Source organism: Echiichthys vipera (assembly GCF_963691815.1).
Source record: "Echiichthys vipera genome assembly, chromosome: 10".
NCBI lineage: Eukaryota > Metazoa > Chordata > Actinopteri > Perciformes > Trachinidae > Echiichthys > Echiichthys vipera.
The window spans coordinates 14,243,730-14,271,611 of record NC_139835.1 but is presented as its reverse complement, the minus strand read 5'-3'; the positions used below and the strand labels follow the sequence as shown (position 1 = coordinate 14,271,611).

At 39.2% G+C, this 27,882-nt stretch overlaps 1 protein-coding gene across 1 annotated transcript; it reads left to right on the top strand.

Annotated features, from left to right (window-relative positions):
• Positions 1-14,275: 14,275 nt before the first annotated feature.
• Positions 14,276-26,988, top strand: chmp2ba (charged multivesicular body protein 2Ba). Its single transcript, XM_083922274.1, has 6 exons — positions 14,276-14,461; positions 17,741-17,832; positions 20,731-20,925; positions 21,935-22,037; positions 23,192-23,298; positions 24,604-26,988. The coding sequence occupies exons 1-6, from the start codon at positions 14,428-14,430 to the stop codon at positions 24,715-24,717; spliced, it is 645 nt and encodes a 214-aa protein (XP_083778400.1). The 5' UTR covers positions 14,276-14,427; the 3' UTR covers positions 24,718-26,988.
• Positions 26,989-27,882: the final 894 nt, after the last annotated feature.

Here is a 27,882-nt window from a genome sequence, read left to right as displayed (position 1 = left end):
CCGGCGGTGCCTCCATATATGCCCAAACGCATACAATAGCCATGTCGTCCAGTTTGCATACAGACAATGCGCCTCCTGCTGCGCGCTTCACCAGCACCACCCGGGGCCACAAAATGGATCAAAACGGAATGAGGCAAACACACTGTATCCTAAAAAAAGAAAAGAAAAAAAAACTCTTCTCTGACAAGTTTTCAGGCGCTTCTGATTGGGTGAGTGATCCTTTCCCTCCTTCTCTCTCTTTCTGTTTTGGACGGGAGTTATATTTAGAGAGAGGGCTGGGGCCGTGTACTCACGCCCACCGGGGAAGGGCCTGCATGGAGCAGTGCAGTTTAGCAAGGCACAAGCAGAAAAGCCATGAGTCTAATGGTTCTATTCCCTGGGTGGCACTCGTTCATAAAAGTTTTGATGGGGAATAGTCATATGCTGCTGTGGGTCATATAAACATCTCATAGTTCAGAGACCCCGGCCTTCTAGGACTGTGTGAGAGATTAGGGCAGTGGCCTGGACTACTTAAAGTGCAAAATCATCCCATGGTCTTTTTCCGGCACTTATATACATCAAATAAGCCATCAAGACCAGCTTTTCTAGTAGTAAAGTCCATTCAAGTCAATTACCAAATGTAATCCAAAAGGAAGAAGCCCATTGTAGCATCGTTTTATATGTAGGGATACTTATCATACTGCTGCAGAGGTTTGGTGTTATTTTGAGCAGTATTAGTGGTTATATAAGCCATTTTGATGCCTTCACCGTAATGCCCCAAGCTGATTAGTGTTAGCCACATCCAGCTGTTAGCGACTCTCCTGGATTTCACCGTTAATAGTTGTTACACGAAAAAAAACTTTCTCAATGGCTTATTTGATCTATATAAGTGCTGAAAAAGATCATGGGATGATTTTGCACCAGAATTACACTTTAAGGGTCCCTCTGCAAAGCCCATTTAGAAAGTTATTTTATATTGTCTGTAAACTTTCCATCATATCATGAAGGTCTAAATGTCTTCAAAACCTTCTACACACCAGCAAGTATATGAATCCCTGTTCATGAATTTATTTGTTGGCCTAAAAACATTTGACATACTCCCCCGCTGGAGCTGCTGCCCACCGACCCGACCCCGGATAAGCGGTTGAAGATGACTGAGTGAGTGAGTGAGTGATACTGAGTCCTAAAGAAAATGCCGGTAACACCCTTTAAAATACTCAACAAGTTTTACACAGTAACATGCAAATACTGCCCTAGATTGTTATACCCCCTTACAGTGATAATGTTAGCTTCTTTGAAATGTTCCATGAAGGAGCAGATTGAATCAAAGATGCTGCAATCCCCTTTGTGAACAATGTGATCTGCAGGTCATCTTTTTCAGTACAAGTGCTATTCAAAGTCTGGAGCATTTTAGTATGCCAACTTTAAAACAATAATTTCATCTGTTTGCACACCATAAAATATGGTTAAGGTAAAAATCTCTCTCTCTCTCTCTCTCTCTCTCTCTCCCTCTCTCTCCCTCTCTCTCCCTCTCTCTCTCTCTCTCTCTCTCTCGCTCTCTCTCTCTCTCTCTCGCTCTCTCTCACTCTCTCTCGCTCTCTCTCTGTATACCATTGTTGACCTTTGGTTGCAAATTCCTGCCTTTATTGGATAGCAGACAGTATGGAGGCAAACAGGAAAAGAGGAGATAGAAAGGTGTACGACATGCAACAAAGGTCCCCAGTTAAAATGGAAACGGGGAAGTTGCAGTGGTTTGTCCCTTATCCATTCAGCTGCCAGGACACCCAGACTGCAACTCTTTCTTATCAGCTTCTCTCTTTGAGTGACGCCTCCTGACTGACTGAGTTGAACAGTTTGCTGCCACCTGTTGGTAAGGCCAGTGACATGACATGGCTGCCAGTTTGACCCTGAATGAGGCCTGTGCTCCACACATCTATACCATCTGTAATAGAAGCAAATGACCCCAAGTAGGAAATACTGTCAGTGACTAGATCATACTTGGAAGTGAACAAAAAACATAAAGGATTTGCTGGAGTCTCAAATGCACAGAGTTAAAATGAATCATGATTCAGTTTAAGTCAGGATATTTTTTATTTATCCTAAATTGTCCAAATGCTTTCAAAACATGTCCATTAATTACTCTAGATTTAACCCTCCACTCACTCACTCACAGATGCCAGATTTGTTGCTATTATAGTGACTTTGGATATTCATGGAGACTTTTTGAATTCCTCCTTATTTCGGATGGTTTTGTCTTAGTCCATTCACTACAGCCTTTTAATATTATTCCAGTTTATTTGAGTCAGAATTGATAAGCGAAATGTCATTAAAATTAGAAACTGTATTCATAGTCTATTGTAAATAGTCTAGATGAGAAGTGAGTCTTAGGCTACTTTGAAAACATATTTTTCAGTGAGGGGATTCTATGGCCCTGAAAGGCAAATCAAAAAAGCAGAATAGGAAAACACAAATCATAAAACATACCAACAAATGGGAAAACACCATAACAAACCACAAAACCCAACAACAAAATGCAAAACATATAAATTCTTCCAGAATAGGTAGGGTTTATCTATCAGAGGATCCTGCTGACTGGACTGATGGACTGTCTGTCTTTTATCAGGAAATGAGTGCTCACTCACCAGTTTGCTAGACAGCATCCCTTCATGTGGCGCCAGACAAAGTGGTAAAATATGTTTTGCCTTAATTATGGGAAAAGATTGTTGGAGAACCGGCCAATTACGTCAAATGTATCTCCTGCATTAAATAATTCATAATAATAGCAAACGTACAGTTTCTTTTCAGAAGTACTCATGTTTTCCAAACAGTTGCTTTTCCATGTGTTTTTCACCTACCCTTTCTGTTAAACGACAGACAGCCTGTCTGTCCAATCAGGAGGATCCTCTGATAGATAGGCCCTACCTTTTCTGTTAGAAGTTAATGTCTTTGTGTTTTGTGATCTGTTGTTGTGTCTTTCGATTTATTGTTGTATTTTATTTTTTGTTGTTGTGTTTTATGATCTGCTGTTGTTTTTTTTCTATTTGCTGTTTTGATTTGCACTTCCCCTGGCCAGAAATCTTCAGTCGGATTGGGTCAAGAGGAGAACTTCAATCAGATTGCACAGGGAAAAAGTGATCCACATATACACAGGGTAATTCTAGTTACCTGCAGGAACTCACTGACTCACATCTCAAGCCAAAGAAGAACAGTTCATTAAAACAGCTGGAAGACATAAAAGCATGCAGAATTTCAGGGCATGATTCCAAAAGGGTTTTAAATATTTAATCATGAGAGCCAGCTCCATTTTACAACACGTCATTTCAAAAATTGACCTAAGAAATTATTCTCATCCCTCCCATCATTTTACCACGCTAAAATAAGATTTTCACTCTCCATTATTTTTCTGTTTAATTTGAAATGGGGTTAAAAAGGTTCTGCAGAGGGAGTAAAATCAGAACTATGGATGAAAAACCGAACTGGAGAAATATTTAAAAATGTACTACTCAAACCAATACGACAAACTCTTCCTCTCATTGTTGAGGTTTGAATTGAAAAGGTTAATTTGCAAAAGGAAAATATAAAGGATGGAACTATAGTGAAAGCATATTGTTTGTTCTAATTGGGCTGAGTACTTTTGCTTTTGAAAGAATATTTACAGATTTCATATATTATAGGCTCTGGAAGTAAGAAAATGTCATTCTTGCAAATGACAAAAGAGAACGTTGTAAATGTTTGTTTTTCTTCTGTCTAGTTTGCAAAACAAACCAAAGTGAAACTGTGACCCAAAAAACGCAATACAAACCGAACCGTGGGCTGGCAGAGGCAGGCAATAATTAGATAGACACCTGGTGGAGTCACCTGGCTTCTTTGCTCCTTTCTGTTATCTTGCTCATTGATATTTGTAGGAACCTACCTTCATAAATAGTAATAAATAGCACTGCAAGTGTTAACAACTGCGTTTATTGCAGAGGTGTAAAGTGTGTTTTTATAAAAGATAATTAGATCATACTGTATATGAACACAGCTCTGTTGAGCTGCCGCTGGTAAGAGGCCTCACCACATTCACAATCACACATACTGGAAATATTCACACTGCCCTTCAGTTTCCATTCACCCTCACACCAACATCAATCCATCATGTAGTCACACTAATAGGCCTTTTAGCTTGCCTCAGTAGGAAAAGCACAGGTGTTGCTAATAACATTAACCATGGCTCTGCTGTATACAAGTGTTGCAGTAAGCTGTGACAGTGAGCCATGAACAATACCAGGATCCTGAAACTGAAGCAGCTAAATGGAATTCAGTCATTAATTGTATTATTTACACCTGTGCTTTTCCTACTGTGACATGTCAAAATGTCTTATGAAGGTTCTTAGGTCACTGAAACTCACTTGTTTACTCCATTTTTTCAGTGTGCATCTAAGCTATTTACTGTAAACACAATTAAGGCATTAAATACATGTTTTGTCAATAGATCCATATGAAAAACAGATGAGTCTTTGTATTTACAAAGAATAGGCAAAGAGACAATATCCATCCATACATCCATTCATCCATCTTCAACCGCTTGTCCCTATCGAGGTCGCATGGGGGCTGTAGCCGATCCCAGCTGATATCGGGCGTGAGGCGGGGTGCACCCTGGACAGGACGCCAGTCTATCGCAGGGCACACAGAGACAAACAGAGACAGACAACCATTCACACTCACATTCACACCTACGGGCAATTTAGAGTCATCAATTAACCTAACACATGCATGTTTTTGGACTGTGGGAGGAAGCCGGAGAACCCGGAGAAAACCCATCCAGACACGGGGAGAACATGCAAACTCCACACAGAAGGGCCCCAGCCGGGATTCAAACCAGGAACCCTCAAAGAGGCAATTCTCTCTCTCTCTCTCTCTCTCTCTCTCTCTCTCTCTCTCTATATATATATATATATATATATATATATATATATATATATATATATATATATATATATATCAATGCTTTAATGTCTGCATCAGAGATATGTATGTCTCTTACTTTGCAATTGATTTTATAATACATTCTCTTCTCATTCTTACTTCTTATCAGTGTGCATTTCCTGGCTGTGTGCTATGTGCTGGATGCCAGATGCCACATCTGATGAGGCCTCAGAGACAATGGAAAAAGAGTAACAGCAATCACTGTTTTCTCTCATGATTCATTCACTTTAATTTCTCAGAGGAAGCGTGAATTATTCACTCCCAAGCTGATGATGCGGTTAGACATCATTAAAGTGGGGCGGCATTTTGAAAAAGAAAATATGTGTACAGGTATGACAAAAACAGAGTTTTTCTTATTTTAGGGGGATGGACTGGAAGTAAAGAGGTGAATGTGTGTCAATAAAGTTTATAAAAGAGCAAAAAAATGTTTATGCCTCTTTGTAGCGGCTTTCAAATTCTCCATGGTTAATTTCATGCACCATATAGTCCACTATAAAATAAGATAAGATAAGAGTTAGTCCCACACAGGAAGAATTTAATTTTTTTTCACATAACATATCATGACATAACATAACATATCATGACATAACATAACATAACATAACTTATCATGACATAACATAACATAACATATCATGACATAACATAACATAATATAACATGACATGACATGACATAACATTACATAATATTGCATAACGTAACATAACATAACATGACATAACAATATAACATAACATCACATAACATCACATAACATTACATAACGTAACATAACATAACATAACATAACATGAAATAACAACATAACATGACATAACATTACATAACATTGCATAACATAACATGAAATAACAACATAACATGACATAACATTACATAACATGAAATAACATAACATGAAATAACAACATAACATGACATAACATAACATGACATAACATTACATAACGTAACATGACATGACATGACTTGACATAACATAAAATCTATTCCAGATACTGCAAAAAGTTGCCATAGTCCAAACACAAACAACAGATTACAACGCACACAGGGAGAGTGACTGGATTCTCTTCCCCGGACGCCATTAATCCACTATATCTTTACATAGCAAATATTTGTTTGCTGCTATATTAATGTTCTGAAATACAGTGCCTTGGAATAATATGATTACTAACTTATTACTTAAATACACTGATTATTTCTGAAAAATCTTTCACAACAAAGTTTTACGACAATGACGGGGCCAGGCTCTACTAAACCGTCAATATCAGTCCAATAAATGATCAAATCCTACTGCATGTCTTGACTGACAGATCGCTCATTGTGAAAACACGACAAAGAGACAGAGAGAAAAAACAATGGGGCTGAGATGGCAGAGTTAGTCCGCATCTCCACCTAGTGTTCTCATAGAGGAAATCTTGTCCCTCGATGCCTTCGTCTGCTGTAGAAGTGGGGCAGTGGAACACTCAGAGTGATGCCTAGAGCCATTACAGCAAGTATCAAACGTGCAGATTTATAACGCTGTTGCATACACACACATACACACACTCATGGAATCATGCACACTTGATAGTGCAGATTACAACAGGCAGATACACATGAGCTCTCTGACACAGACGCTGGACCTCAGGGGTTTTTCCACCAAACATCTGGAGCTGCCTGTGCCTCTACTCCTCTGCTTCTTAATGAGGCGCAGAGATGATTATTATAGTTATTTTAGAGGGGAAGCGGAGGGGGAGAAGGGAAGGGACAGAAATTTAAGTGGAGTTGGTGAATTGTTTGCTTTTCCTGCTGTTATAAACCCTTCAAAGAACGAGGGGCACCTCCAGTGCTTTAGATCTAAAGGAATTTCTCATGCCCAATAAACTTCCACTACTTTAGATCACAGACACATTTCAGAGGAACATTCTTCTCTGGGAGGGAGAGGTTTTGGGGGATATATCCCAAGAAACCAAAAATCAGGTCACAAGTGTTGTGTCCCAGATCTGAGTCTCAGAGTTGAAAGAAAGCTCAACCTTCCAACTTTGGAGACATTGAATTATTATTATTTTTGCTAAACATAAAGCGCAATGCTTTTGCTCCTTTTCAGAAGAAAATGCATCTTGCCAAAATTAAAAAAGATCTACCTTTTTTTCAACCTTACACTGCACTCCTGATGAGGCAGGTGTGAGATAACGCTGAGTGCTGTTGATGATATCTCACATTAAGTAGACTGCAGCATCATGAGTTTTGCGGTGCGGTAGCTGTTGGTCCTTTGCCCGGGGGAGAGTCTATGGAAATGCACACCTGCCTGAGCTCTATGGACAATGTGAAGATGGTGATAATGAAGATCTTTATGATGAGGATGAGGATGATAAGGCTTCTCTGCAGGCAAACAAATGAACACTGCACATGCAGGCTCTCTCGCGTACATTTGGAGGTACTCAAAGGTCAAAATAGATGTCAATGACCTGCAAGGAACTTGACTAATATTCTTCTTCTTGAAAAGATTCTATAAAACAAAATTAACTGTATTTTAAGGCTTTGGTGACAAAGATGACATGTATGTAGATGTGGGTACCACCACACATTTAATATGTCATTGTCATAAACCATACATTAAGTCAAGGAAAATAAATCTAAAAAAACAAACAATACCTGCCTAATTGAATAACTGACATTCTGGTCAAACCCTTCCATTATTTCACACATACACACGTGCTATTTGTGTGTCTGTACATTCAGTGCATAATTTCATGCAGTTGCTACATTAGTATAGTGTGTGAGAGAGGTGGGGGAGGAGTGCAAACATTAGAGTCTAATTAAAGAATCATTAGTGCATCTTCAAGTACATGGAGTGATGCAATATCCGAGGATTTTTATTCACTGTCATACGCAGAGAAAAACAATACTATTCTGTATATACAACAAGTTTGCCTCTAATCCAAAACTAGAATATGATTTTTGATGAATAATTCTGTTTTAAATGAGACACAAAACAACGTGGTGGTATCATTAGCACTGTAGCAGCAGTGTCTTTTCTAATGAGCAAAAGACAATCATTTGTAAGTTAATGGAATTTCCATGTTAAGGCAAGGGAGAAAACTGTTACAAAGGCTTTTCTTGTCAGACAAAAGTGCCACGCTTTCGCCTTTTCATTATCTCAATGATCTCACATATTCGGTTTTAATTGCTCTAGCCATTATTGCACATTTTATAAGTGAGTGTTTTAATTGCAAAGACTAGACAAAGAAAAGTACTTCCTTCACAGCATGCATGCTTGTGGGACTGCCCCCCCCCCCCCTCCCCATACTGCCTGTCTGTTAACAAAGTGACCAGTGGATATTGAGTTCCCTCAGTGTCACAGTGCTGACCTTGCTTAAAAAGCAGATAATTGCTCAGTCCATCCTCTAGTTTAACTCATATTCTGCATGTATAAAGATAAAGGAAACTGGCCAGGCTGCCTGGAAGAAGTTAATGAGATGATGGAGACTCATAGACAGGGTCATCTTGAATCCTCTTGACAGATGTGTGTTCCCTTTGGAGGGTCAAACTGGGAGGAATTTTCCCTTTAAACAAAAGGTGGACATGGATTCAAATGTTCAATCTAAAAAATCCACAGTTAATCGGAAAAATTATACTGTATGTGCAGGACGTTTGACTTCATACGCTGGATATGTGTGAAATTAAGCATACAGGTTTATTTCCATACTATTACTTTTAGCAGCTACATTTTGATGTCTGGTTCAAACAATGGCATGAGGAAGAATGAAGATTTGATTCATATGACAGTGAGAGTAATGAAATGCTCTCTAGCAGAGGTAGGACAGAGTATGAAGGAAAAACACAAAAGAATAAGTGGAAACACAGGATGCTTCTTTTGCTGTGCTGGCACCGGAATTGAAAATGTAGGGCAGTGTCAGTATCAGCCTTTTTGGTGCCCTGGGTGAGATTTTTCTTTGGGGACCACCCCTTCATGTCTTGGTTGTTTTTTACACCTTTGGAAAACTACTGATATCACTCCAATACAATGATTATTGCCTTAGAATAAAATGTGTTTTGGGAGTTTAGAGATCTGATGTACTGTATATCACCTTCTTTTTTCTCTCTTTTTTTGTTTTTGCTAATTTCTTCACAAGATTTTACATGAATGAATCTCAAGGTAATACTGTTTGTGTCCCTGGGAAGTGAGCGTTGTCTAAAAGAATAAGTAGACCCTGCTTGTTTTAACCTTTAAAGGTTAAAGGCGTTTTTGATTTTTTACGAGAAAATGTTTTAATGCTTTAATGTTAAAAAAAAAAAACATAATTTTTTATATACTGAATATATCTCTATGTACCCTCTGTCTGAAACACACACTGTTTAGCGCCTGTCTCTTTAAACCCCTTCCTGAAAAAGCCTGGTCTTCTCTGATTGGTCAGCTCTTCCGGATCTTCTGCATCCGTGCTCTCTGATTCTCGGCTCCATCAATGCAGCCGGGGAATGACTGTAACGTCACTGTAGTGGCTTTTTCTACTCATATATATAGTATAGTTGTGACATCACAACTGTACAGAAGTCCTGGTGGCTCGTTTAAAGGCACAGTTTCTGAATACGGGCTGTGTGCAGAAATGTGTAAAACTCACACTTTCATATAGGACATTTAATTATTTATTACACCAAAACCAAGAGAAACTGGTGTAAAAGGTGTATAACTGCCCACTGAAGATGATTCTCAGCTGACCTACTCACCTTACCTGCCTGTTACACAGACATTCATATCAAATTCAATAGAAACATTTTCATTTAACACAGTAATCTTGCTTTTCAGAATAGGGCATATAGAATCATTCATATTATATCATGAATACATCCATGTACTGCATGTTGGATACATGTTTCTCAGCTCTCTGATGAATAAAATATTCCCTACTTTGTCTGTTTCCCTTCTCAAACAACTTCCCAAACCTCCTCTGCACTTGTCCTCTGTTGCCCTTCCAGTTGTAATAACTCTAATTCCCTTATGCTAATGTGTCTGTGCCCGCCCCTGCTGGGACCACCAGCGTACTTCTTGTGGTCACAGCCTGGCCCCGGGGCGAGGAGGACCACAGACTGGAGAGACAGAAGAGAGATTTGATGCATGTAGGATCTACCCTCAGACAGATTGATCTCCTCAGGCAAAAGGACCTGTGGGTAAAAGAGGATGTCATTGAACCGTGTGTGTGTGTGTGTGTGTGTGTGTGTGTGTGTGTGTGTGTGTGTGCGTGTGTACCTCACTGGGTGTGACATCCAAAATTGGTGCCAGCAGCAGATTTAAACAATAACACCTCGCTGTTTGACCTTACTCACAAAACCAACAGCATGTCTGCAAGACGAGTGTGCCACTGTGTGTATGTGTGTATGTATGTCTGCATACTTTCATATTTGTAGTCCACACCTGCATCTACATGCTAAATCTGCCTTGTGTTAGAGGTGTGTGTGTGTGTGTTCTCTATGGGAGGCTGGGGAGGTTGTGAGTGGCGACGATGATGAGCACACACTACAGGGGCGAATAATCCCTCATTACCCATAATTCCCTGATGCGGCACTGCGCCGGTGAACGCGGCAAGATCTGTCCCACGGGCAGAAATGAGTGGAGTCACTCACTCGATTTATTAGACCATCCCAAACTCCCTGCCCCCTGCCTCCCCCGCTATCACCCTGCCTTCCTACTTCTTACCATCGTTCCATCTCCTCCCGTCCTCTTAGCCACCTGCTGTCCTGCATATGTTCTAAATCCTCTCCACTACGTACACACTTTGTATGGAAACTGATCAAAATGTCATGTTTAGAGATAAAAGTATCCAGTACGTATAATATGGCACTGATCAATTGTACTGAGCAATAAGTGACATACTGCATAATGTCGTGGATGAGCCTGATCAGCATGTATCGGTTTTTGAAAGGAAGAGTTTGACATTTTAGGGAATAAGCTGATTGGCGTTTTTTGTCATCTTAGCTCAGCATCAATACTGGAAACAGAGGGTAACAGCTAGTCTTGCTCTGTCCAAAGGTCGCATAAAGCTCAATTAATTAAAATGTTTTAAGACATGAAAAAACAAAATGTAAAAATGACATATTGTGCAGTGACCTCCTGTTTTTTTTTACTGGTTTCTTGATTCCAGACCTTCTGACCATTCAGTAAACTACAACTTCCCCGCTCTCCATGCTCTTCTCTCTCTTTGATCCATTGATTCATCCTTTTCTTTTTCTCCGTTAACTTGCCCTCTATTCTCCTCTTCCTTTAATCCCCCCCCCCCCCCAACCGGTACTCTTTGTGTCCTCCCTGCCTCCTTCTATCTATCTCTCTCCATCTGGGTAGCAGTGAAGTATCCATCCATCAGAGAGAAGTACTGCTGAAATCCCATGCCTCCCATCATAGCCTCTCATCTCTGTGTTGGCATACAAACATATTTCAGCCTGCTTGCATGTCAGGTTCACATGGAAGAATGCAGCACATGGTCATATCTCACATCATATTATTATTCAGGATTTACGCTTGATAAATATGGAGAAAGAGATATACATTCTGAGGAGGCCCGAGGGAGCTTTTTGAAATTCTATTGCAAATGAAAAATAAATTTAAAAATAAATGCAATATGTGGTTTTGCTGACATATGTAGCAGATACTGGTCATCTATTACTGTAGAAATGAGGCATCGTCGAGTCAGGATTGTCTGCCTCTGTTGTGGTGGATGTGAAGTTGAATATTGATTTTTTCTGAGGCATTCTGCATTTTTTTCAAGCTAAAATAGATTTAAAAAACAGTTTAAGTATCAGGGCGTAGTTTTTGTCCAAATAAAGTTGCAAGACTAAAAGGTGGATGGAACCCTTGCACTTTCTGTGTGGTTGTTTGGAATGAAACTGGTCAAATTATTATAAGACATCAGTCAGCTCCTGTCTGCTTCAACCCCCTTCAAAAAAGGACTTGTCAACGCCGAACTTAACACTTGGCTTTATCTTTGGATGTCCATGAATGGGTTTATCTGTGAAAAGGAGAAAAAAAAACACAATCGTTACAAGAATAACTCCAGAGTCATCAAGTAAAAGGATCCGTGCGATTAGTTCCATGATACCTTAAAGCTGAAAAGCTTGATGTTCTTTATGGCTGCGACTCCCACTGATTGTGCAGAGATCTCATTTCACACATGAACGTCTCTCTCTGCTGAGTGTGTGTGTGTGTGTGTGTCCATACACTCTGTAGTTAGTGCCTTAACATTACATGTGACTTGCCTCTGGCTAGATCACAAAGAGGAGGATGAGAAGAATGGGGGAGTTAGATAGTTGAAAAAAGTGGAGAAAAAGGGGGAGAAAGTGATGCTGACATGCAATATTTGTTGTATTTAATTTTTAATTCATAACTTTCCTTGGTTGCACCTAACACAAAAAATTTTTTGCATCCGGATTCAATTGCAAATTTTGCCCGACAGTAAATGCCCAATATATCCATCACTGGTAGAAAAAGAAAAATATGCATTTGATAATAAATGTATTGATTTACATGCTCCCGCTTTTTTTGATCAGCAAAGCCAGAGACAGATAGGTGCTTGGTACCTGCAGGTCCTCTGGGTGCTTGGGGCTAGATTTATCACCACTGGGGCCCTCTGATGATGAGGCCGTTTAGTGGAGGTCCCTGTAGTCCTCCACTGATTAGCACCAAACATCTTCCCTAATAACCTTAACAAGAGCAACGCCTCAGGACGACATGCATGCACGCACACACACACACATTCACACACACACACACACCTCCTTGGAGATAGAGAAAAGAGCTAAAGGCTACCCATCCTCCTCCCCTTCTCCTCAAAGTCACCCCTCTCTCCTCTGCTCCAGCCATAACTTGGCATACCTCACTATTTCTGAGCTGAGACGCCCCCCCACCCCCACCCCCCACCCAACCACCCACACACACACACACACACACACACATACACTTTGCATCGTCTGTGCTACCTCCCGCAGCCACAACCAATTCAGTCACATACACTGGCACCAAATTGAGTTGGTTATGGTTCAAGAGACCCACCATCGCACGTAAAGTTGCTCTCAGCATCAACATGAAATAAAACAATACGAATATATGAATACATGCTGGAGTGCATGAAAACCCCTCGCCTCTTGGGATAAAGAGATGAGGAAGGAAATTGAGAAGAACAGAATTTATGATGCTGTGAGAAGCCGTGGGGGTTATTTTATAGACAGAAACTCCCTTTGTGGATTGTTTCCTTACAGCGGTTTACATATTTGTGTGCTATGACCAGTTCGTATGCTGGTAACATGCCCAGATGCAGGGGCTGCTTGCCACAACATGCAAAAACCCACTTGGAAGACTGAAAAGAATGGAAAGCCAATTAGACATCAGTTGGATTAAAATTCTTTAAATGTGAAAAGTAGCATCCATATAAACTCAATATGACTTCATTTGCTTGCTTGGTCTTATCATGAAGCATTATTGTGAAATTTCTTTGTTGCCAGTTCCCACTTTATTATCAGTTCCTTTGCCTTTATGCTGCCTTCAATTACCACATGGAATATTGCAACTGCATTTTGAATGCACACGAATACACCGAAAACACCCAGAGAGTGGAAAATAGGACTATTGTACTAACATGCCTCAGTTTATTTTCTCATTTTATTCAATTCAATTCAATTCAATTCAATTTTATTTATAGTGCCAAATCAAAACAAAAGTTATCTCAGGACACTTTACAAACTAGGTAAAGACCACACTATGACTTATTTATGATTTACATAGACCCAACAATACCCCGTAGGGTACGGTGGCAACGAAAACCTTCCCTTTAACAGGCAGGAAAGTCAGACAGACCCAGCTCTGTGGAGGACAGACATCTGTCTTGACCGGTTGGGGAGGAAGAAAAGGAGAGAGAAAGAGAGAAAAGACGGACAGATGGACAGAGAGAGACAAAGACAGAGACAAAGACAGACACAAAGACAGAGACAGACACACTTCCAGTAACTATAATAATATCAATTCATTTTTTGCCATGGCAGTGGCCAATCTTTTATGACAGCAGGGCTGCCATTGTCTGGTCCCGTTCAACCCCTGTACAAAGATGCATAGATCTTTGGGTCCAATCATACACGTGTAAAGTCCAGACATTCATATGACCTACAGTTTAACAGAACATAGACGAGTGACACCATCATGTTGACCTTTTTTTTTTTCATTTATTAGCATCGTTTTGACGAGTGAGACACACTTGTCTGATCACAAAAGGGTATTTTACGAGGTACAAGTGAAGGCAGCATGAGAGTCCCGCCGTGACGTCAGGTGGAGCAGTTGAGTCAGTCAGCTGAGGGAGGAACTCCCGACAACAGAAAGTCAACCAGGAAACCGACGCTGCTAAACTGACCCACCGCCCCGGTGAGACGGTCAAACGGCGGTATTGACGATATAAGTCACACAGTATAACAGTACAGGATTTATATTTGATATTAAAGTTGATACAGAGCGGCGACATGGCTTCCCTTTTCAAGAAGAAGACTGTCGACGGTAAGTTTCCTTATGTGAAAAGCTAAGCTAACTTGTTTTTAGCCGGTTGGTGCTGTGTTGTTCCCGTGTTAAATTATCTATCCCCATTTTACGAACTTGGTAAACCTGTTCTGGGTCGAGTTCAGTCACCAGTAACACTGCCGACTGAAGCCTAAAAGCAGCTTTAAGGGCCGCCAAACTTCACTTTAGGTGAACAAGCTATTTGTAACACAAGTGACTGAATTAACGTTACAGTGTAACCGTGGAAAACAACATGTTTAGGTTTGTTTGCACGTAAGCTACTGATGTAATCGTTAGCTGTCTGTTAACCTTAGGGTCACATGATGTCTGTGAGAATTTGCAAACAAAGTTGTGAAAACATAACTAAATAAACTGTTGTTGCTATGAGCCAATACATACATAAATACATTGCTGTAACTAATTAAATACAATATTATGCGTATGTTTAAAACATGTTTTAAATAATGTTTCTGTACATTAATCAGTGCTGCAAGCAGAGGTCTTTCTTACATTTTGTGAATTATGTTTATTTCTTTTGGAATATTTACACTGTTAATGTTGCGTATACGTTTCAATACATAATTATCTTGCCAGACAGACCAAAGACAGTTTTCCACCTCTGTGGACAATACAGTTCTGTTAGATTTTTTTATATATTATTGACACTTATTGTTAAATAATTTAACACTTTCTAGTCAAATATATAAATGACAAAATCTGTTATCCTTACTTGAGGTCCATATAGGAAGAAGGTCTTTTAACTGTCTCTTTGAATGCTGCATTTTGTGAATAAAAAAACAGGAAGAAGGTTTCTTATTGTTTCAAGGTTAAGTAGTTGTTTTCCAATGTCAGAAACCGGAAATATAAACCCCAATTATCATCAAATGTGTCAAAACATTGTTGGCAATATGTAATGTAAAATAGATATTAGCAGATACAATATCTACTTTTAGCACTATTACTCTATCTCAGGTCCATCTCTCACAGTATTTCTCGAGCAGCTAAATGATTGTCCATTCGTGTGTGACGCATAGACTCCTAAGTAACTACCTTGTTGTGCTGTTATAAAATAACTACAGAAGAATCACAAACTATTCTGTAATGTAAATGAAAGCTATTTAAATATGACATTATATAATGATGTCTTCATAGTTGGATGTAGTCATTTTATTCTGTAAAATGCGATGATGCCAAAATTCTGAAAAGCTTTTCAATCTAAATGTATCAGTATCTGTCTCCAGGCTACTTAATCAATCTCACAAGGTCAAAATGTAATGAATCAATTATTCTATTTCAAATAGAATAAATGACCCCTAGGGCTGGATTTCCAGAGGAAAGGCAGATTATAGTTCACCTCATTTGGACCCCAAACTTATTTGTGTAGAGAATTCCACAAAAATATCAAAGTACAGTATCTGCATGTTTAAAGCTATTCTCTGTTGGTTAAGGCAAATCCTTTCACTGCACCACCTACCTACTCCTCCCATCATTGTCACTCCGGTTTCACCCATACGGATCGTCAGCATACTGTACTTACTCTGCCGTGTTACCTCCCTGCCAAGCCGTTGTCAGGTCATCGGTGTGATGACATTTTGCAGTTTCCATCTAAATCTTCATTCTCTCGCTCTCTCTGGGCAGAGTTTTTCATTGTTGCCCTTGGTAGGGAGGCTGAAGTTGTTTCTGATTATTTGGCGAATAGAAGGGGCGGTAAGATCACACATATTTGTAGGACGATATCCCTCCCACTTTGAGACGTTGGCGGCACGTCACCATGTACGTAGACATTCGGCGTTCCCACAAGTGGTCCAATACACTGGCGTGTCTTCTTGACCCAAGTTCATGATTGTTGAACTTTTCAGTAAGGATAAGCATTTTTTTTAAAACTAATATAATGTCTAAGCTCTATGTGTTTTCCATTTATTCATTGTTCTGTTTCATTAATTTATTGGCATGTGTTCATCCTTGAAGATTCCTCCTCATTTGCTCTTTTTGAGGTGTCTTCCTTTAGTTGACCTATTAAATGATTTTTTCTAGTTTATTTATCCTTAATCTGTACTTTACTTAATAGTAAACTCCTTCATCACAGATTCATCACAGATTTAAAATGTCTCAAAATAATGTGTGTGTATTGTGCAATATTGCAACATCAAAAAGCCCCTCAGAATTTAGTGTGGATCTGGTTTAGGTTATAAAGCGTCTGATAAATCTACTTTTTTTCTGTAGTCAATGCCAGTTTTATAAAAGAGCGATGACTGAAAATTCAGCAACGGCAGCTGCATTTGTTTTATTTCCGGAGGTCCTGAAGGTGTGACTGTTTGACTCGTTGATTACTCGGATTGTCCCTCTGTTTGAAGTCATGGATGAATATGTGACTTCGGGCTCATAGATTACATGATGCCACTTTGTGTGGGTGGTTTAGAGCTGACTCAGTATTGGTGTGCGTTGCCCAAGCCCTGCCAGTATAAATTCTCAATGTGCTGTTTGTTACTCTGAGATATTTTGCATGCATGTGGGTGCACACTCAAACTTGCTTACCAAAGCCACTGAATAGACGTTTTAGATTTCTTCCAAAGCTGTGCAGCTGACCTAGACCCCACCCTTTCTATCTGCATCGCACATAAGACACAGTGAAATCCATATTAAAAAACATAATCATCTGGACTGATTTTATAGTCCATTTTTTACCATTTCACTTATTACTGCACTGAGAATAAATGAAATGGTAGAGGACAGTCCAAAATTAAGCCACATTAAAGCTGCAATGATTAGTCAAGCAACAGAAAAATAATGGCAAATTATTTTGATTAACGATAAAGTAAATTTTCCTGCAAAAATGGCAGTTTTCAGCCTCTCAAATATGAACTTTACTCTCTTTTTTAATCATATTAAATGGACTATCTTGGGTTTTGGACTAACAAAACAAGACATCTAAAGACATCCCCATCACCTTTTATGGACCACGATTAATTGATCAATCTAGAAGATAATCAGCTGATTAATCGATAAAGAAAATAATGATTAGTTGCAGCCATAAAACCACAGAGAAGAATAAGAAGATAGTGCTCCACATTCTTGCACTCTCTGTTCAGCTGTCAGCTTCTGATTATGTCGGCTATGCAAGCCATGAGTGAGTATATTTAGAGAGTGAGTATTTGCATTTTGGTATCTGAAAGGGGTGTTATAAATGTTCAGTTATTATTATTATTATTATTGCATATGAATATTGTAGCTTTTACAAAGTGTGAACAGACCTGTCTTCCTTTCTGTCTTTCTCCAAAGACATAATCAAGGAGCAGTCTAAGGAGCTGCGTGGCACCCAAAGACAGATAACCAGGGACAGAGCAGCGCTGGAGAAGCAAGAGAAACAAATGGTGGGACCACACAAACACACACACACACACACACACACACACACACACACACACACACACACACACACACAGTCTAAGGAACAAAAGTATCTCTCTATTCAAGGCATTTTCCACAGATTTCTACATATTGCATCAATGCTTTATTAAGACCCCCCTGCTCCCCCCCCACACACACACGCACGCGCGCACACACACACACACACACACACACACACACACACACACACACACACACACACACACACACACACACACACACACACACACACACACACACACACACACACACACACACACACACACACACACACATATAGCTAGATATGCATATTACATCCACTTCCTACTATCTGGGACTGAGCCTGACTGGCCAGTGGTTTTAAATGAATAGACAAGAAAGATCTGGTCGGGTGGCTTTGCTTCAGGCAAATCAAACTATTCTCTGTCTCTCTCTCTCACACACACACACACACACACACACACACACACACACACACACACACACACACACACACACACACACACACTCCCCCTCAGAGCTTCACGATAAGGCTATAGTCACAGACACACACAACATTTCCTCTCTCCGAAAGATGAAAGAAGCCAGCTCTGTCCTCTCCCCTCTGTTGTATTAAGTAAATATCACACAAGACATAATTACCTCCCTGGGGTACAAGATTTTATCCCTCATTAGCGCTCTCCGCTAATTAGTCTAGTTTTTTTTTTAAAGCTTTGTTGCACATTTTGAATAAAGGATACTTTTGCTAAGAAATGGAAATGGCCTATATTAGCTGTTAGCACAAGCATGATTGTCTGTCGCCCACCCCAACATACATGTTACACATTTATGTAGATAATGTTAGCCTCGGTACACCCGGTATAATACAACACTACTTTTCTTTATTTTTATTTTCAAAGTGGGTTTAGTTCAATTTTAGACCATGCAGAAAAAAATAAATAGCATGAAATTTGGCTTCCTGAAATAAAAATACATTGAAAACACACGTTTAATAAAAACAACAAAAAATGTAAAATTCACTAGGTAATGGGATTGAAGCTACCGCTTCAGAAAAATCTTTGTCCCCTGTTTATACATAATGATTCCCATGTCCAGGCAAGGTCTAACAGCCTCACATGTGTGCTGATTTCCTTCATGTCTAGGAGAGCACTATCTATCCCTCACACCCCTCCCTTCTTTTCTGACAGGGCTGTAAATACGATGTTATATTCTGCTTCACATCAGCAGAAGTCACACTGCTTTCATCTGTATCTCCCCGTTAAAGCATTCGTAGTTTTTCAAATGACAGCGCAGTTGACAATTTTATTGTCATTGTGTGCCTTTTTTCTCATACAGATCTACAGTTTTGTTTTCCTCCATGGAATTAGTTTGATTTCTTTCTGCAAGCAAGTACAGACGGAACCAAATTCACGTGTGTGCGTGTGCGTGTGTGTGTAAGAGAGAAACTGAGAGACACTTAGCTGAGTGGGGAAAGTCTATTGCTTCATCAAACATTAATAACAGATTTTTGTTTCCTGAAGATGCTTTTAGCTCACACACAAGATATAAACATCACATGCTGGGGCTGTTGTACCTACTGCAGCATTGCTGAGAGGCCTGGCTAGCTTACTGTAACCTGCAGCTCCACTCATGTCTCTTGGGATGTTCACAAACACTCATGCCTGCAGGTTCCCTGTTGGCATCAGTGTATTTTCTGATGTTTACCAAAGCAAAACGGCGTGTAAGGCCTGATCCAGATGACTTTATGTACTTACTATTTCTATATTTGCAAACACATTGTTCTCTTGGGAGCATTGCAGATACATGTCTGTTTGTTTCTTAATTTATAAGTTCATGTATCTATGCTCAAGAACTCTTTTGTGTGTATGTGTTTTTTTTGTGTATTGTGTTATATGCTACAGTAAAAATCACAATACTTTGCCGATCATGGGATCAGTAGCAGAAGAAGAGAAGTTATGTACATAATAAGGATTATAGAATATACTCTGCAAAAGCCCTTTCAAAGTCATCGGGGAATGTCCTTTAAGATGGCAGAAACAAGTAATGGATGTCTTAAATGTTCCTTAAAATGGCATGGTTGTGGATTGCTCATTCAGAACCCTGGATTCCACCAGTGATCTCCTTGAAGTTAACAAGGCTGCTGATTATTCCATCCTGAATATCCAAGACGTTAATGTGACTTTGGACATGGTTAAGCATGTCGTATTGCTGAAACAGGTGGAACAGTGGTGTCACTCCCGGACACTGTAAAATTTATAAAACAATACTTACTACATTACTGAAAAACAGTTTGTATCTATTGTGTAAGGTAGGTGCTCTGCTACAGCAAATCTGCAATATGGGCAACCTTAAATCCTCTCATTGTCGCTTATACCCAGGGACATTATCTCTAAATATAATGCTTATCTTCTTCTGGATTTGTTCCAGATATCTACAATATAGTTGAATTAGAATTAAAGCTGTTAGTGGCCGCTCCATTGGATTAATTTTCAGTCATACTATTCTGTAATATGGAACATGGACTTCATCCTGACAATTTTCCATCATATTTCATGCACACAAACAATAATTGCTAAATTTGACATTGCACAAACTATACATACTATTTATGATTTCCTTTCCTCATTTTTATCATGCCTATGTTTTATATATTTTATCTCACAGGGCATGTCTTTTGTTGTACCACAGTACTTTCTTGGGGCTATGATTTTATGTTGATTGCAGCTGGGTGTAGCACTATTGCCCAACCAGAATTTTCCCTTGGGTACAATAAAGTTTATCTTATCCTATTAATACGCAAAATTTCAGACACAGGTGAAAAGTCTTAGTAGCGTCATACAAAGTCCTTATTTCCCTAAATTCTCCTCTCCCCCCTTCAGGAGGCTGAAATCAAGAAAATGGCTAAGAGTGGTAACAAGGAAGCATGTAAGATTCTCGCCAAGCAGCTGGTCCAACTCAGGAAGCAGAAGAACCGCACATACGCCGTCAGCTCCAAGGTCACCTCCATGTCTACGCACGCAAAAGTTATGAACTCCCAAATGAAGATGGCCGGTGCCATGTCCGCCACAGCCAAGGTAAGATCGTGGACCCTGTCCTTCAGTACAACTGGTCTGAGGTTGGGTTTTAAAATATGAGATATTTAAATAGCCATTTAGATATTTCATATCTACTACATTCAACCCACTGTTAGAAAAGTTAGGTGTGTCTCTGTTTTGCATATGAACCAGTTTCAGTGTTTACTCGTATCAATATTTTAGCGTTTTTTAATTAAAATATTAATGTGGGATCTGCTCCTGTTCAAAGCCAAGTCTGGTGGCATTGTTGTTAATGAAGTGTGAAAGGTAGTAATTGGCCAGGAGCGATGTACTGTTCAGAGTCAGACTTTGCAAACATGCACAGGTCAAATATAATTAGGTTTCAGATTAATGGAGTGTGATGAGGTGGGAGCGAGAAGGTGTTAATTGTTTTCTGTCAGTGATATACACAAAGTTTGTTTATAGACAGATTTTTCTAAATTTATAGTTCCATTTAAATCATTCAGTAAATAGTGTAGCACTTTCCTCTCACACAGCTATGGATTAGCATGGTTTGAAGCAGTGTGTCAATGTCAGTGAAGAGGAGACATACTATATATACAGTATACAGGCATATGTGTTGTGTCAGGCTCAGCTTTGAAAGTGAACCATGTTTGTGCTGTCTTCCTGTGACTATCTTTCACAGGAAGGAAGGAAGGAGATGCATAATTTAGAGTCTGTTTTTTTGTCATTGAACAAACTTGCTAATGCAGAACAAGTCTTCTTAAGCCCTATTCAACCCAATTTATTCACACTGATTTATAATAAGTGCCGAAATAATCTTGAATTTACCCCATTAGGATACTACAGACAAGGTAGTACCCCATTATGTTACTACCTTGTCTGTAATATTAAAAGTCATTTACCTGTGAGAAAAACATTTTTGCACATATTTTAACACCTATTTATGATGAAAAATAAGGCCATGTAAAAAAAAGTTTTTGCTCAAGAGCAGCTCCCCAGTACCATCTTAAAACCTAACTAAGCTTTCTTTTAATCACATGTACAGACAATGCAAGCAGTGAATAAAAAGATGGATCCAGAGAAGACACTTAAGACCATGCAGGACTTCCAGAAGGAGAACATGAAGATGGGCATGACCGATGAAATGAGTAAGGACTCATAATACACGTGCACACACAGAGCTCTGGTATTTGCAGGTTTTCCCAAACCAGATTTTCAGGATCTGTGTGTGAATGGTGTACGGAGTGACGTGTGTTGCAATCTTTGTTTTAATGAGGAAAAGAGAACTATGACAGTATGATTGTGGCACTGATATAAAGAGGCTTTCCCATTTTAAGCTCAAATGCTAATATACAAGCTTTTACACATGCATACATTTGCTAGTTTGAGTGCACAATTCTTAAGGGATACTTCGTCCTTTTAAAGTGTCGTTATATGAGGTACTTATTAGGTAGTTGTTCACACTGGAGTCCTGGGGCTGTATTCACAAAACATCTTAAGGCTAAGAGTATGTCCTAACTTGCTGATTTAGGAGTAACTCTTAAAAAGTTAGGAGTCCTAAAATTAGGAGTGAAACGCTCCCTATTTTTAAGATTAGAGTAATTCACAAAGAATTTTAGCGCCACGACTCCTAAGTCACTAAGGGTAAATCGGGAATTACCTAACATGGCTGTTGCAGTCAACATTTTGGAGAGATTTAATGACCGTGAGCTTTTTAAAAGGTATCGCCTTAATGGAGATGGCATTATGAATGTGGTAGAGTTGGTCAGGGATGCCATCACATCACCAACGAATGAAAATCACCCAATATCACCAAAGATTAAAGTTGTTATAACTCTACGCTATTTGGCCACGGGAAAAATACAGCTGTCTAACGCAGACGGTCTTGGCATCTCTCAGCTTTCGGCAAATGGTAAATGCCCTATCCAGACCCCACATAGTGCAGCAATTCATAGATGTCTAAGGTGGCTTCAGAAAATATTCTAAATATACAGTAGAACACACTTAAAATTATATTGAGTTTTTTAGGTGGCTAAATTACATTTAGCTGCTGCCCCCATCCATAGTAATAGATTTCTTAAGCTTCTGTGTTAATGCTCCTGCCTGCTTTGACGCACTGGTGGTGTGTCGACCATCAGCTACAGTTGGTAATACAATGGCTATGGTTAGTACCTCATACAACCCCACTTCAAAAAATCAGAACCGTCGAAACAAACTATTTAACTTTAAAGACCAAACTGTGACTGAAATATGTTTGATTTAACTGACTGATTTAATGCCTGCTCTCTCACTGTCTGGCCAGTCAATGACACTTTGGACGAGATCTTTGATGACTCTGGGGATGAAGAGGAATCTCAGGACATTGTCAACCAGGTTCTGGATGAAATCGGCATTGAGATCTCAGGAAAGGTAAGAAATTCAAAATGAGAGTAATATAAACTACCATAGACTTTGTATATCCTACATACTTTAACTTAATTCTACCTTCAGTTTGAATACATGGGCAATGGCTTTTTAATTTATTTTATATCTAAGAGTTATCGCTGTTCAGGTACATTTTACAAATTTTAAACGCCTCAGCAACAGGACCTGAACAGGTGTTCCATATGGTTTTTACTCGACTGTTAAAATGTATTCTAGCTGCCACATGGTGGGGCTAGCCTTCAGCTCTTCTAGCTCTTATGTACTGTAGTCTGTGTTAATACCAGGCTTCCCATCTGCTGCGTGTCTGGCTCCCCCTGGGGGGCTTCATGAGTTATTACTCTCACACAGTGTACAGGCCCACAGCTGGAGTGAACAAACAGGCAAGATTCATAAAAACCTGTTTTTGAATTAAGGCGAGTGGTAATTATTTCCTGCCCAATCACAATACAGAGACTGAGCAGAGAATTCCCAGAAGGCTCTTGTGGTGTGCACTTTCTTGGAAAAGCGAAACAATTACATCTCTCTCAATCGACCCTGGAGCTGAAAGGAAGTTACAAGACTCATAAACTATGGTAGTTTGGGAGAAACAAATGTTAGTAAATAAGCAGCCAGGTGCTTTAAGTGCTATTGTCATATTCAGTGGATTACCATTCAATGTGTAATGGTTTTAAGTATGTCAGATAACAGTTTGATAAAATGGCTTCTTTTTCAGCAAAGACAAAGGTAATTTAAATTAGTTTGAATTGAGATCCACATCATTTAATTATGCCCTCTGGTGGTGGTTGCCAGATTGTTGTAGAACTTGTACAACACCGGTTTAAAAGCCTTTTCCAGAACATAACATATTTGGCTAATAACCAACAGACATGGGAAGCCATTGTTCCTAAAGAAGAGATTATGTGATTTTTTTAATACTTTACCCTATTTCATACAAATGAAGAATGATTGATATTGTAAAAAGCCTATGCCTATATAACTGACACCCACTTGCATTAAAGCAGAGTTGGACTAGCAATTCAAAGGGACATCACATAGTATTCAGGCAGTATGGATTGCTATGTGGACTTAATAGTTTTCCAATATAATTGAGAATAATTGTGATAAAATTTGAACAGGTCTTTTACTGGCTTTGGAGCGGTGGTAGTTGCAGCTGTGGACAGCTGTCACTGCCGCTCCAAAGTACCAGGCTCTGTGTATGTGTGTGTGTGTGTGTGTGTGTGTTTGTGTGTGAAGTTTGAAATTAGTGTGTCTGCTAATGGGGTTTTTCTGCCCGTGTGTGTGTGTTTCCAGATGGTGAGAGCTCCAGCTGCAGGAAAGAGCCTCCCCAGCGCCGCCTCCTCAAAACAGGCCACCATCTCTGACGACGAGATCGAGAGACAGCTCCGAGCTCTGGGAGTGGACTAATTGTCTTCTCTGTATTAATGTTCACATTGTCAACCATGTGCAATGTTAATACTGATTGATACAGACTCTTTTAGACACATTGGTTTTGTCATTGTTGAAGTGCTACAGGTGTAACAGCGGGTGCACATCAACACGCGCACACACACACACACACACACACACACACACACACACACACACACACACACACACACACACACACACACACACACACACACACACACACACATTGAGACCTTCAAAAGCATGCAGGCACACATGTATATGAACAAACACACATACTCACACTTTGGCAGGTTGCCTTACAGATCATACGGGGAGAACACCTGATCTATTTATGCGAAAATAATATTTATTATGACACTGGAGTGGCCTCAGCCTGAAGGTAGAACAATGATAGATGTTGGATCTAAAGATTTCAGAACCACCTACGCTGTTGTTAACCTCCCATCTCGGACTTTATAAGGGCTACAGTAGATGAGACCATGGAACTGGCTTTTCGCATCTGATGCTTTGGTCTAACTTGAGTTGGTCATATAATCTATCAGCTTTTATGTGGCTGAAGATGGATGGTCTTTCTCGTGCAAGTTTTAACGAGTAAAACATGGTAATTAAAAAGAGCTTGGGGATGTCTGTAACCAGATGGAACTTTTATTTTTTTTCCTACTAACACCACCACACCATATCCGCAATCCACTTCCTCTGAGGTAAACTGTCCTCTACTCCATGTGCATGTCTTTCAATGTTATGTGGGTGAAATATCCTGGAGTGTCAGAAATGGGACACAAGTACTCTACCATGCAAGTATAAAGGAGAAAAAAGCATCAACTGATTACTGTCTCCACATATATTAAGCAACTGGTCAATAAGCAAAATTAATTATCATGTTTTTAAAACTACTATTTAAAGTAAAATAAGTACGCCGCCATAGTTACTGGAGATAATCTAACTCAGACAAACATACATGTGAAATGTATAACTGACTACGGTAAGGCCTTTACTTTAACATAATGCATGAGATGGTGAGATTGATTGATCTGAGGCCAAGCATTTGATCTGCACCGTCAAAGATGTGATGCTACGGAAGCCCTGAGAGGCCAATGACTTGTTATTTTTTTGGTGCTGCATTTTCTCAGTCTGATCTAAAGTGTGTTCTCTCCTGTGTTTATGACTTAGGAACAATTTTTCTTTTTCTTCTTTTTTAAATGTGTGAAACATGGAAAAAAAAACCTTGTGGATGTTTTCTTTTTCTTTTTTGGGGGGGGCAGGTGTTTTTTTGTTGTCATGCTCAAACCATGGACTCAAGCTGTTGCCTAGCAATGAAATTCCAGTGGAACTATCTAATTCAATACTATCTAATTATTCTGAGCATGGGGTGGTGGTGGTGGTGCACTCTTGTGGCCAAAATGAGTATTACAACAACAACAAAAGAAAATCCTAATCCTAAATTACCTGGCAAAACTTTTTTCCACCTGTTCCTAATTCATTAACATAGAAAAAACTATTGAGATCTTACTTAGTAAAGGCATCACCAGGGGCTTCCGTATGATGCCATACAGATTGTGTGAGAAAACGTAACCCAACATAAATCGGGCCTTATATAATAGAGTTTTGAATCGATTGTTTGATGCTACTGAATAATCAAACAAGGTTTTTGTTTTGTCTTTTTGATTCTTGGTTGATCCGTTTGTATATCTTATATTGGACACGGGGTTTAAAGTGCTTGTAGGATGGCACTGGTCCTGCAGTCCCTCCTCTCTTTCAGCTGCTGTGCAGTTACTGTCATGTTATTTTAAGCTGCCTCGCTCACAAACATACACAAACACACTACAGCAACAAAATGATGAAAGTGACACTGTGATCCAAGAGATGTTTCTCTTCTTCAGAGTTAAGCTGGCTCTGCTACACGATTTGTTAATGTCAAACAGCTTTGTGAGCGTGACAGTGATATATTAAGTCTTAATTGTCTCTCTCCAGCTTTTTGTTCCCACATTGATTCCCATCGCAAATACAAATAGAAAAATGTTTTCGTTCTTGCATGCATCTGACATGTATAATACGCAATTCATTATTTTATTAAACATTCTGTTGTGATTGTGAGCTTAAATAATGTTTTACAGATTTCTACATTGAGTGCAGTTCCATGGTTAGGAAATGTCCACCCTTTTTTTAAAGGTGTATGTATACTCCTCTTTATTTGTTTAGTCATTGTAAAGTGACTCTGTAAAGGGTTTATGGCTTTTATAATGAATAAAGTTTCTTCAGGTACAGGTTGGTGAGCCTCTGCGTTTTCCTTTAATGTACTAACAAAATACAAACTACCAATTATTTATATCTCTACAGACTATTTTTCAATTCACTTTTTTTTAGATAATCACATGTAATTTTAACACCAGTCTAGACAGCCATTAATTCACATTAATTTCCATATGAATGGCAAATTCTTTAAATGGCTCCAGTTCCATCAAATGAAGCAACAATCTGATAGCAAGCTACTAGAGTTTCATATACAGAAATACGTAGTCAATAGATGGATCTAAATATATAAGAAACACCAGCATTCACACTGCAAAAGCATTATCTGTTATTTAAAGTCTATTTGATCTGTGGTAAATAGCAGGAAATCACCAGTATGATCCATTAAAGGTCCCATTTTATGCTAATTTCCAGGTTAAATACTGTCTGAACTGTTCTGTTTTGGTGTCTGTCTCTTCAAGACCCCTCTCCTGAAAAAAAGCTCAGTCTGCTCTGATTGGTCAGTGTTTCCAAGTCGTTTACATCTGCACTCTGGGCATCTGTGCACCATCATTGCAGCCGGGGAATGACTGTAATGTGACTGTAGCTGCACTTTCAACCTATATGTAGAATAGATGTGACATCACAACCGTACAGAAGTCCTGGCGGTTCGTTACTACTACTACTTTCACAGTATTTAAGTAGCACCTCGACCTGCTTTATAATCAAAAAAGACATTGAAATTTTACAATATGGAACCTGCACCAGGCATTAAAATACAAACATTCTGAATGAACTGATGCTGATTGTTGTAAGATTAAACGGGGTATATTAAACAATTAAAAATTAAACAAACGGTATTGCCATTGTATTCTCTGAATACATAAAAGTGAAGAAAAATGCCAAGTCTATAATTTAAGAGCTGTGTCT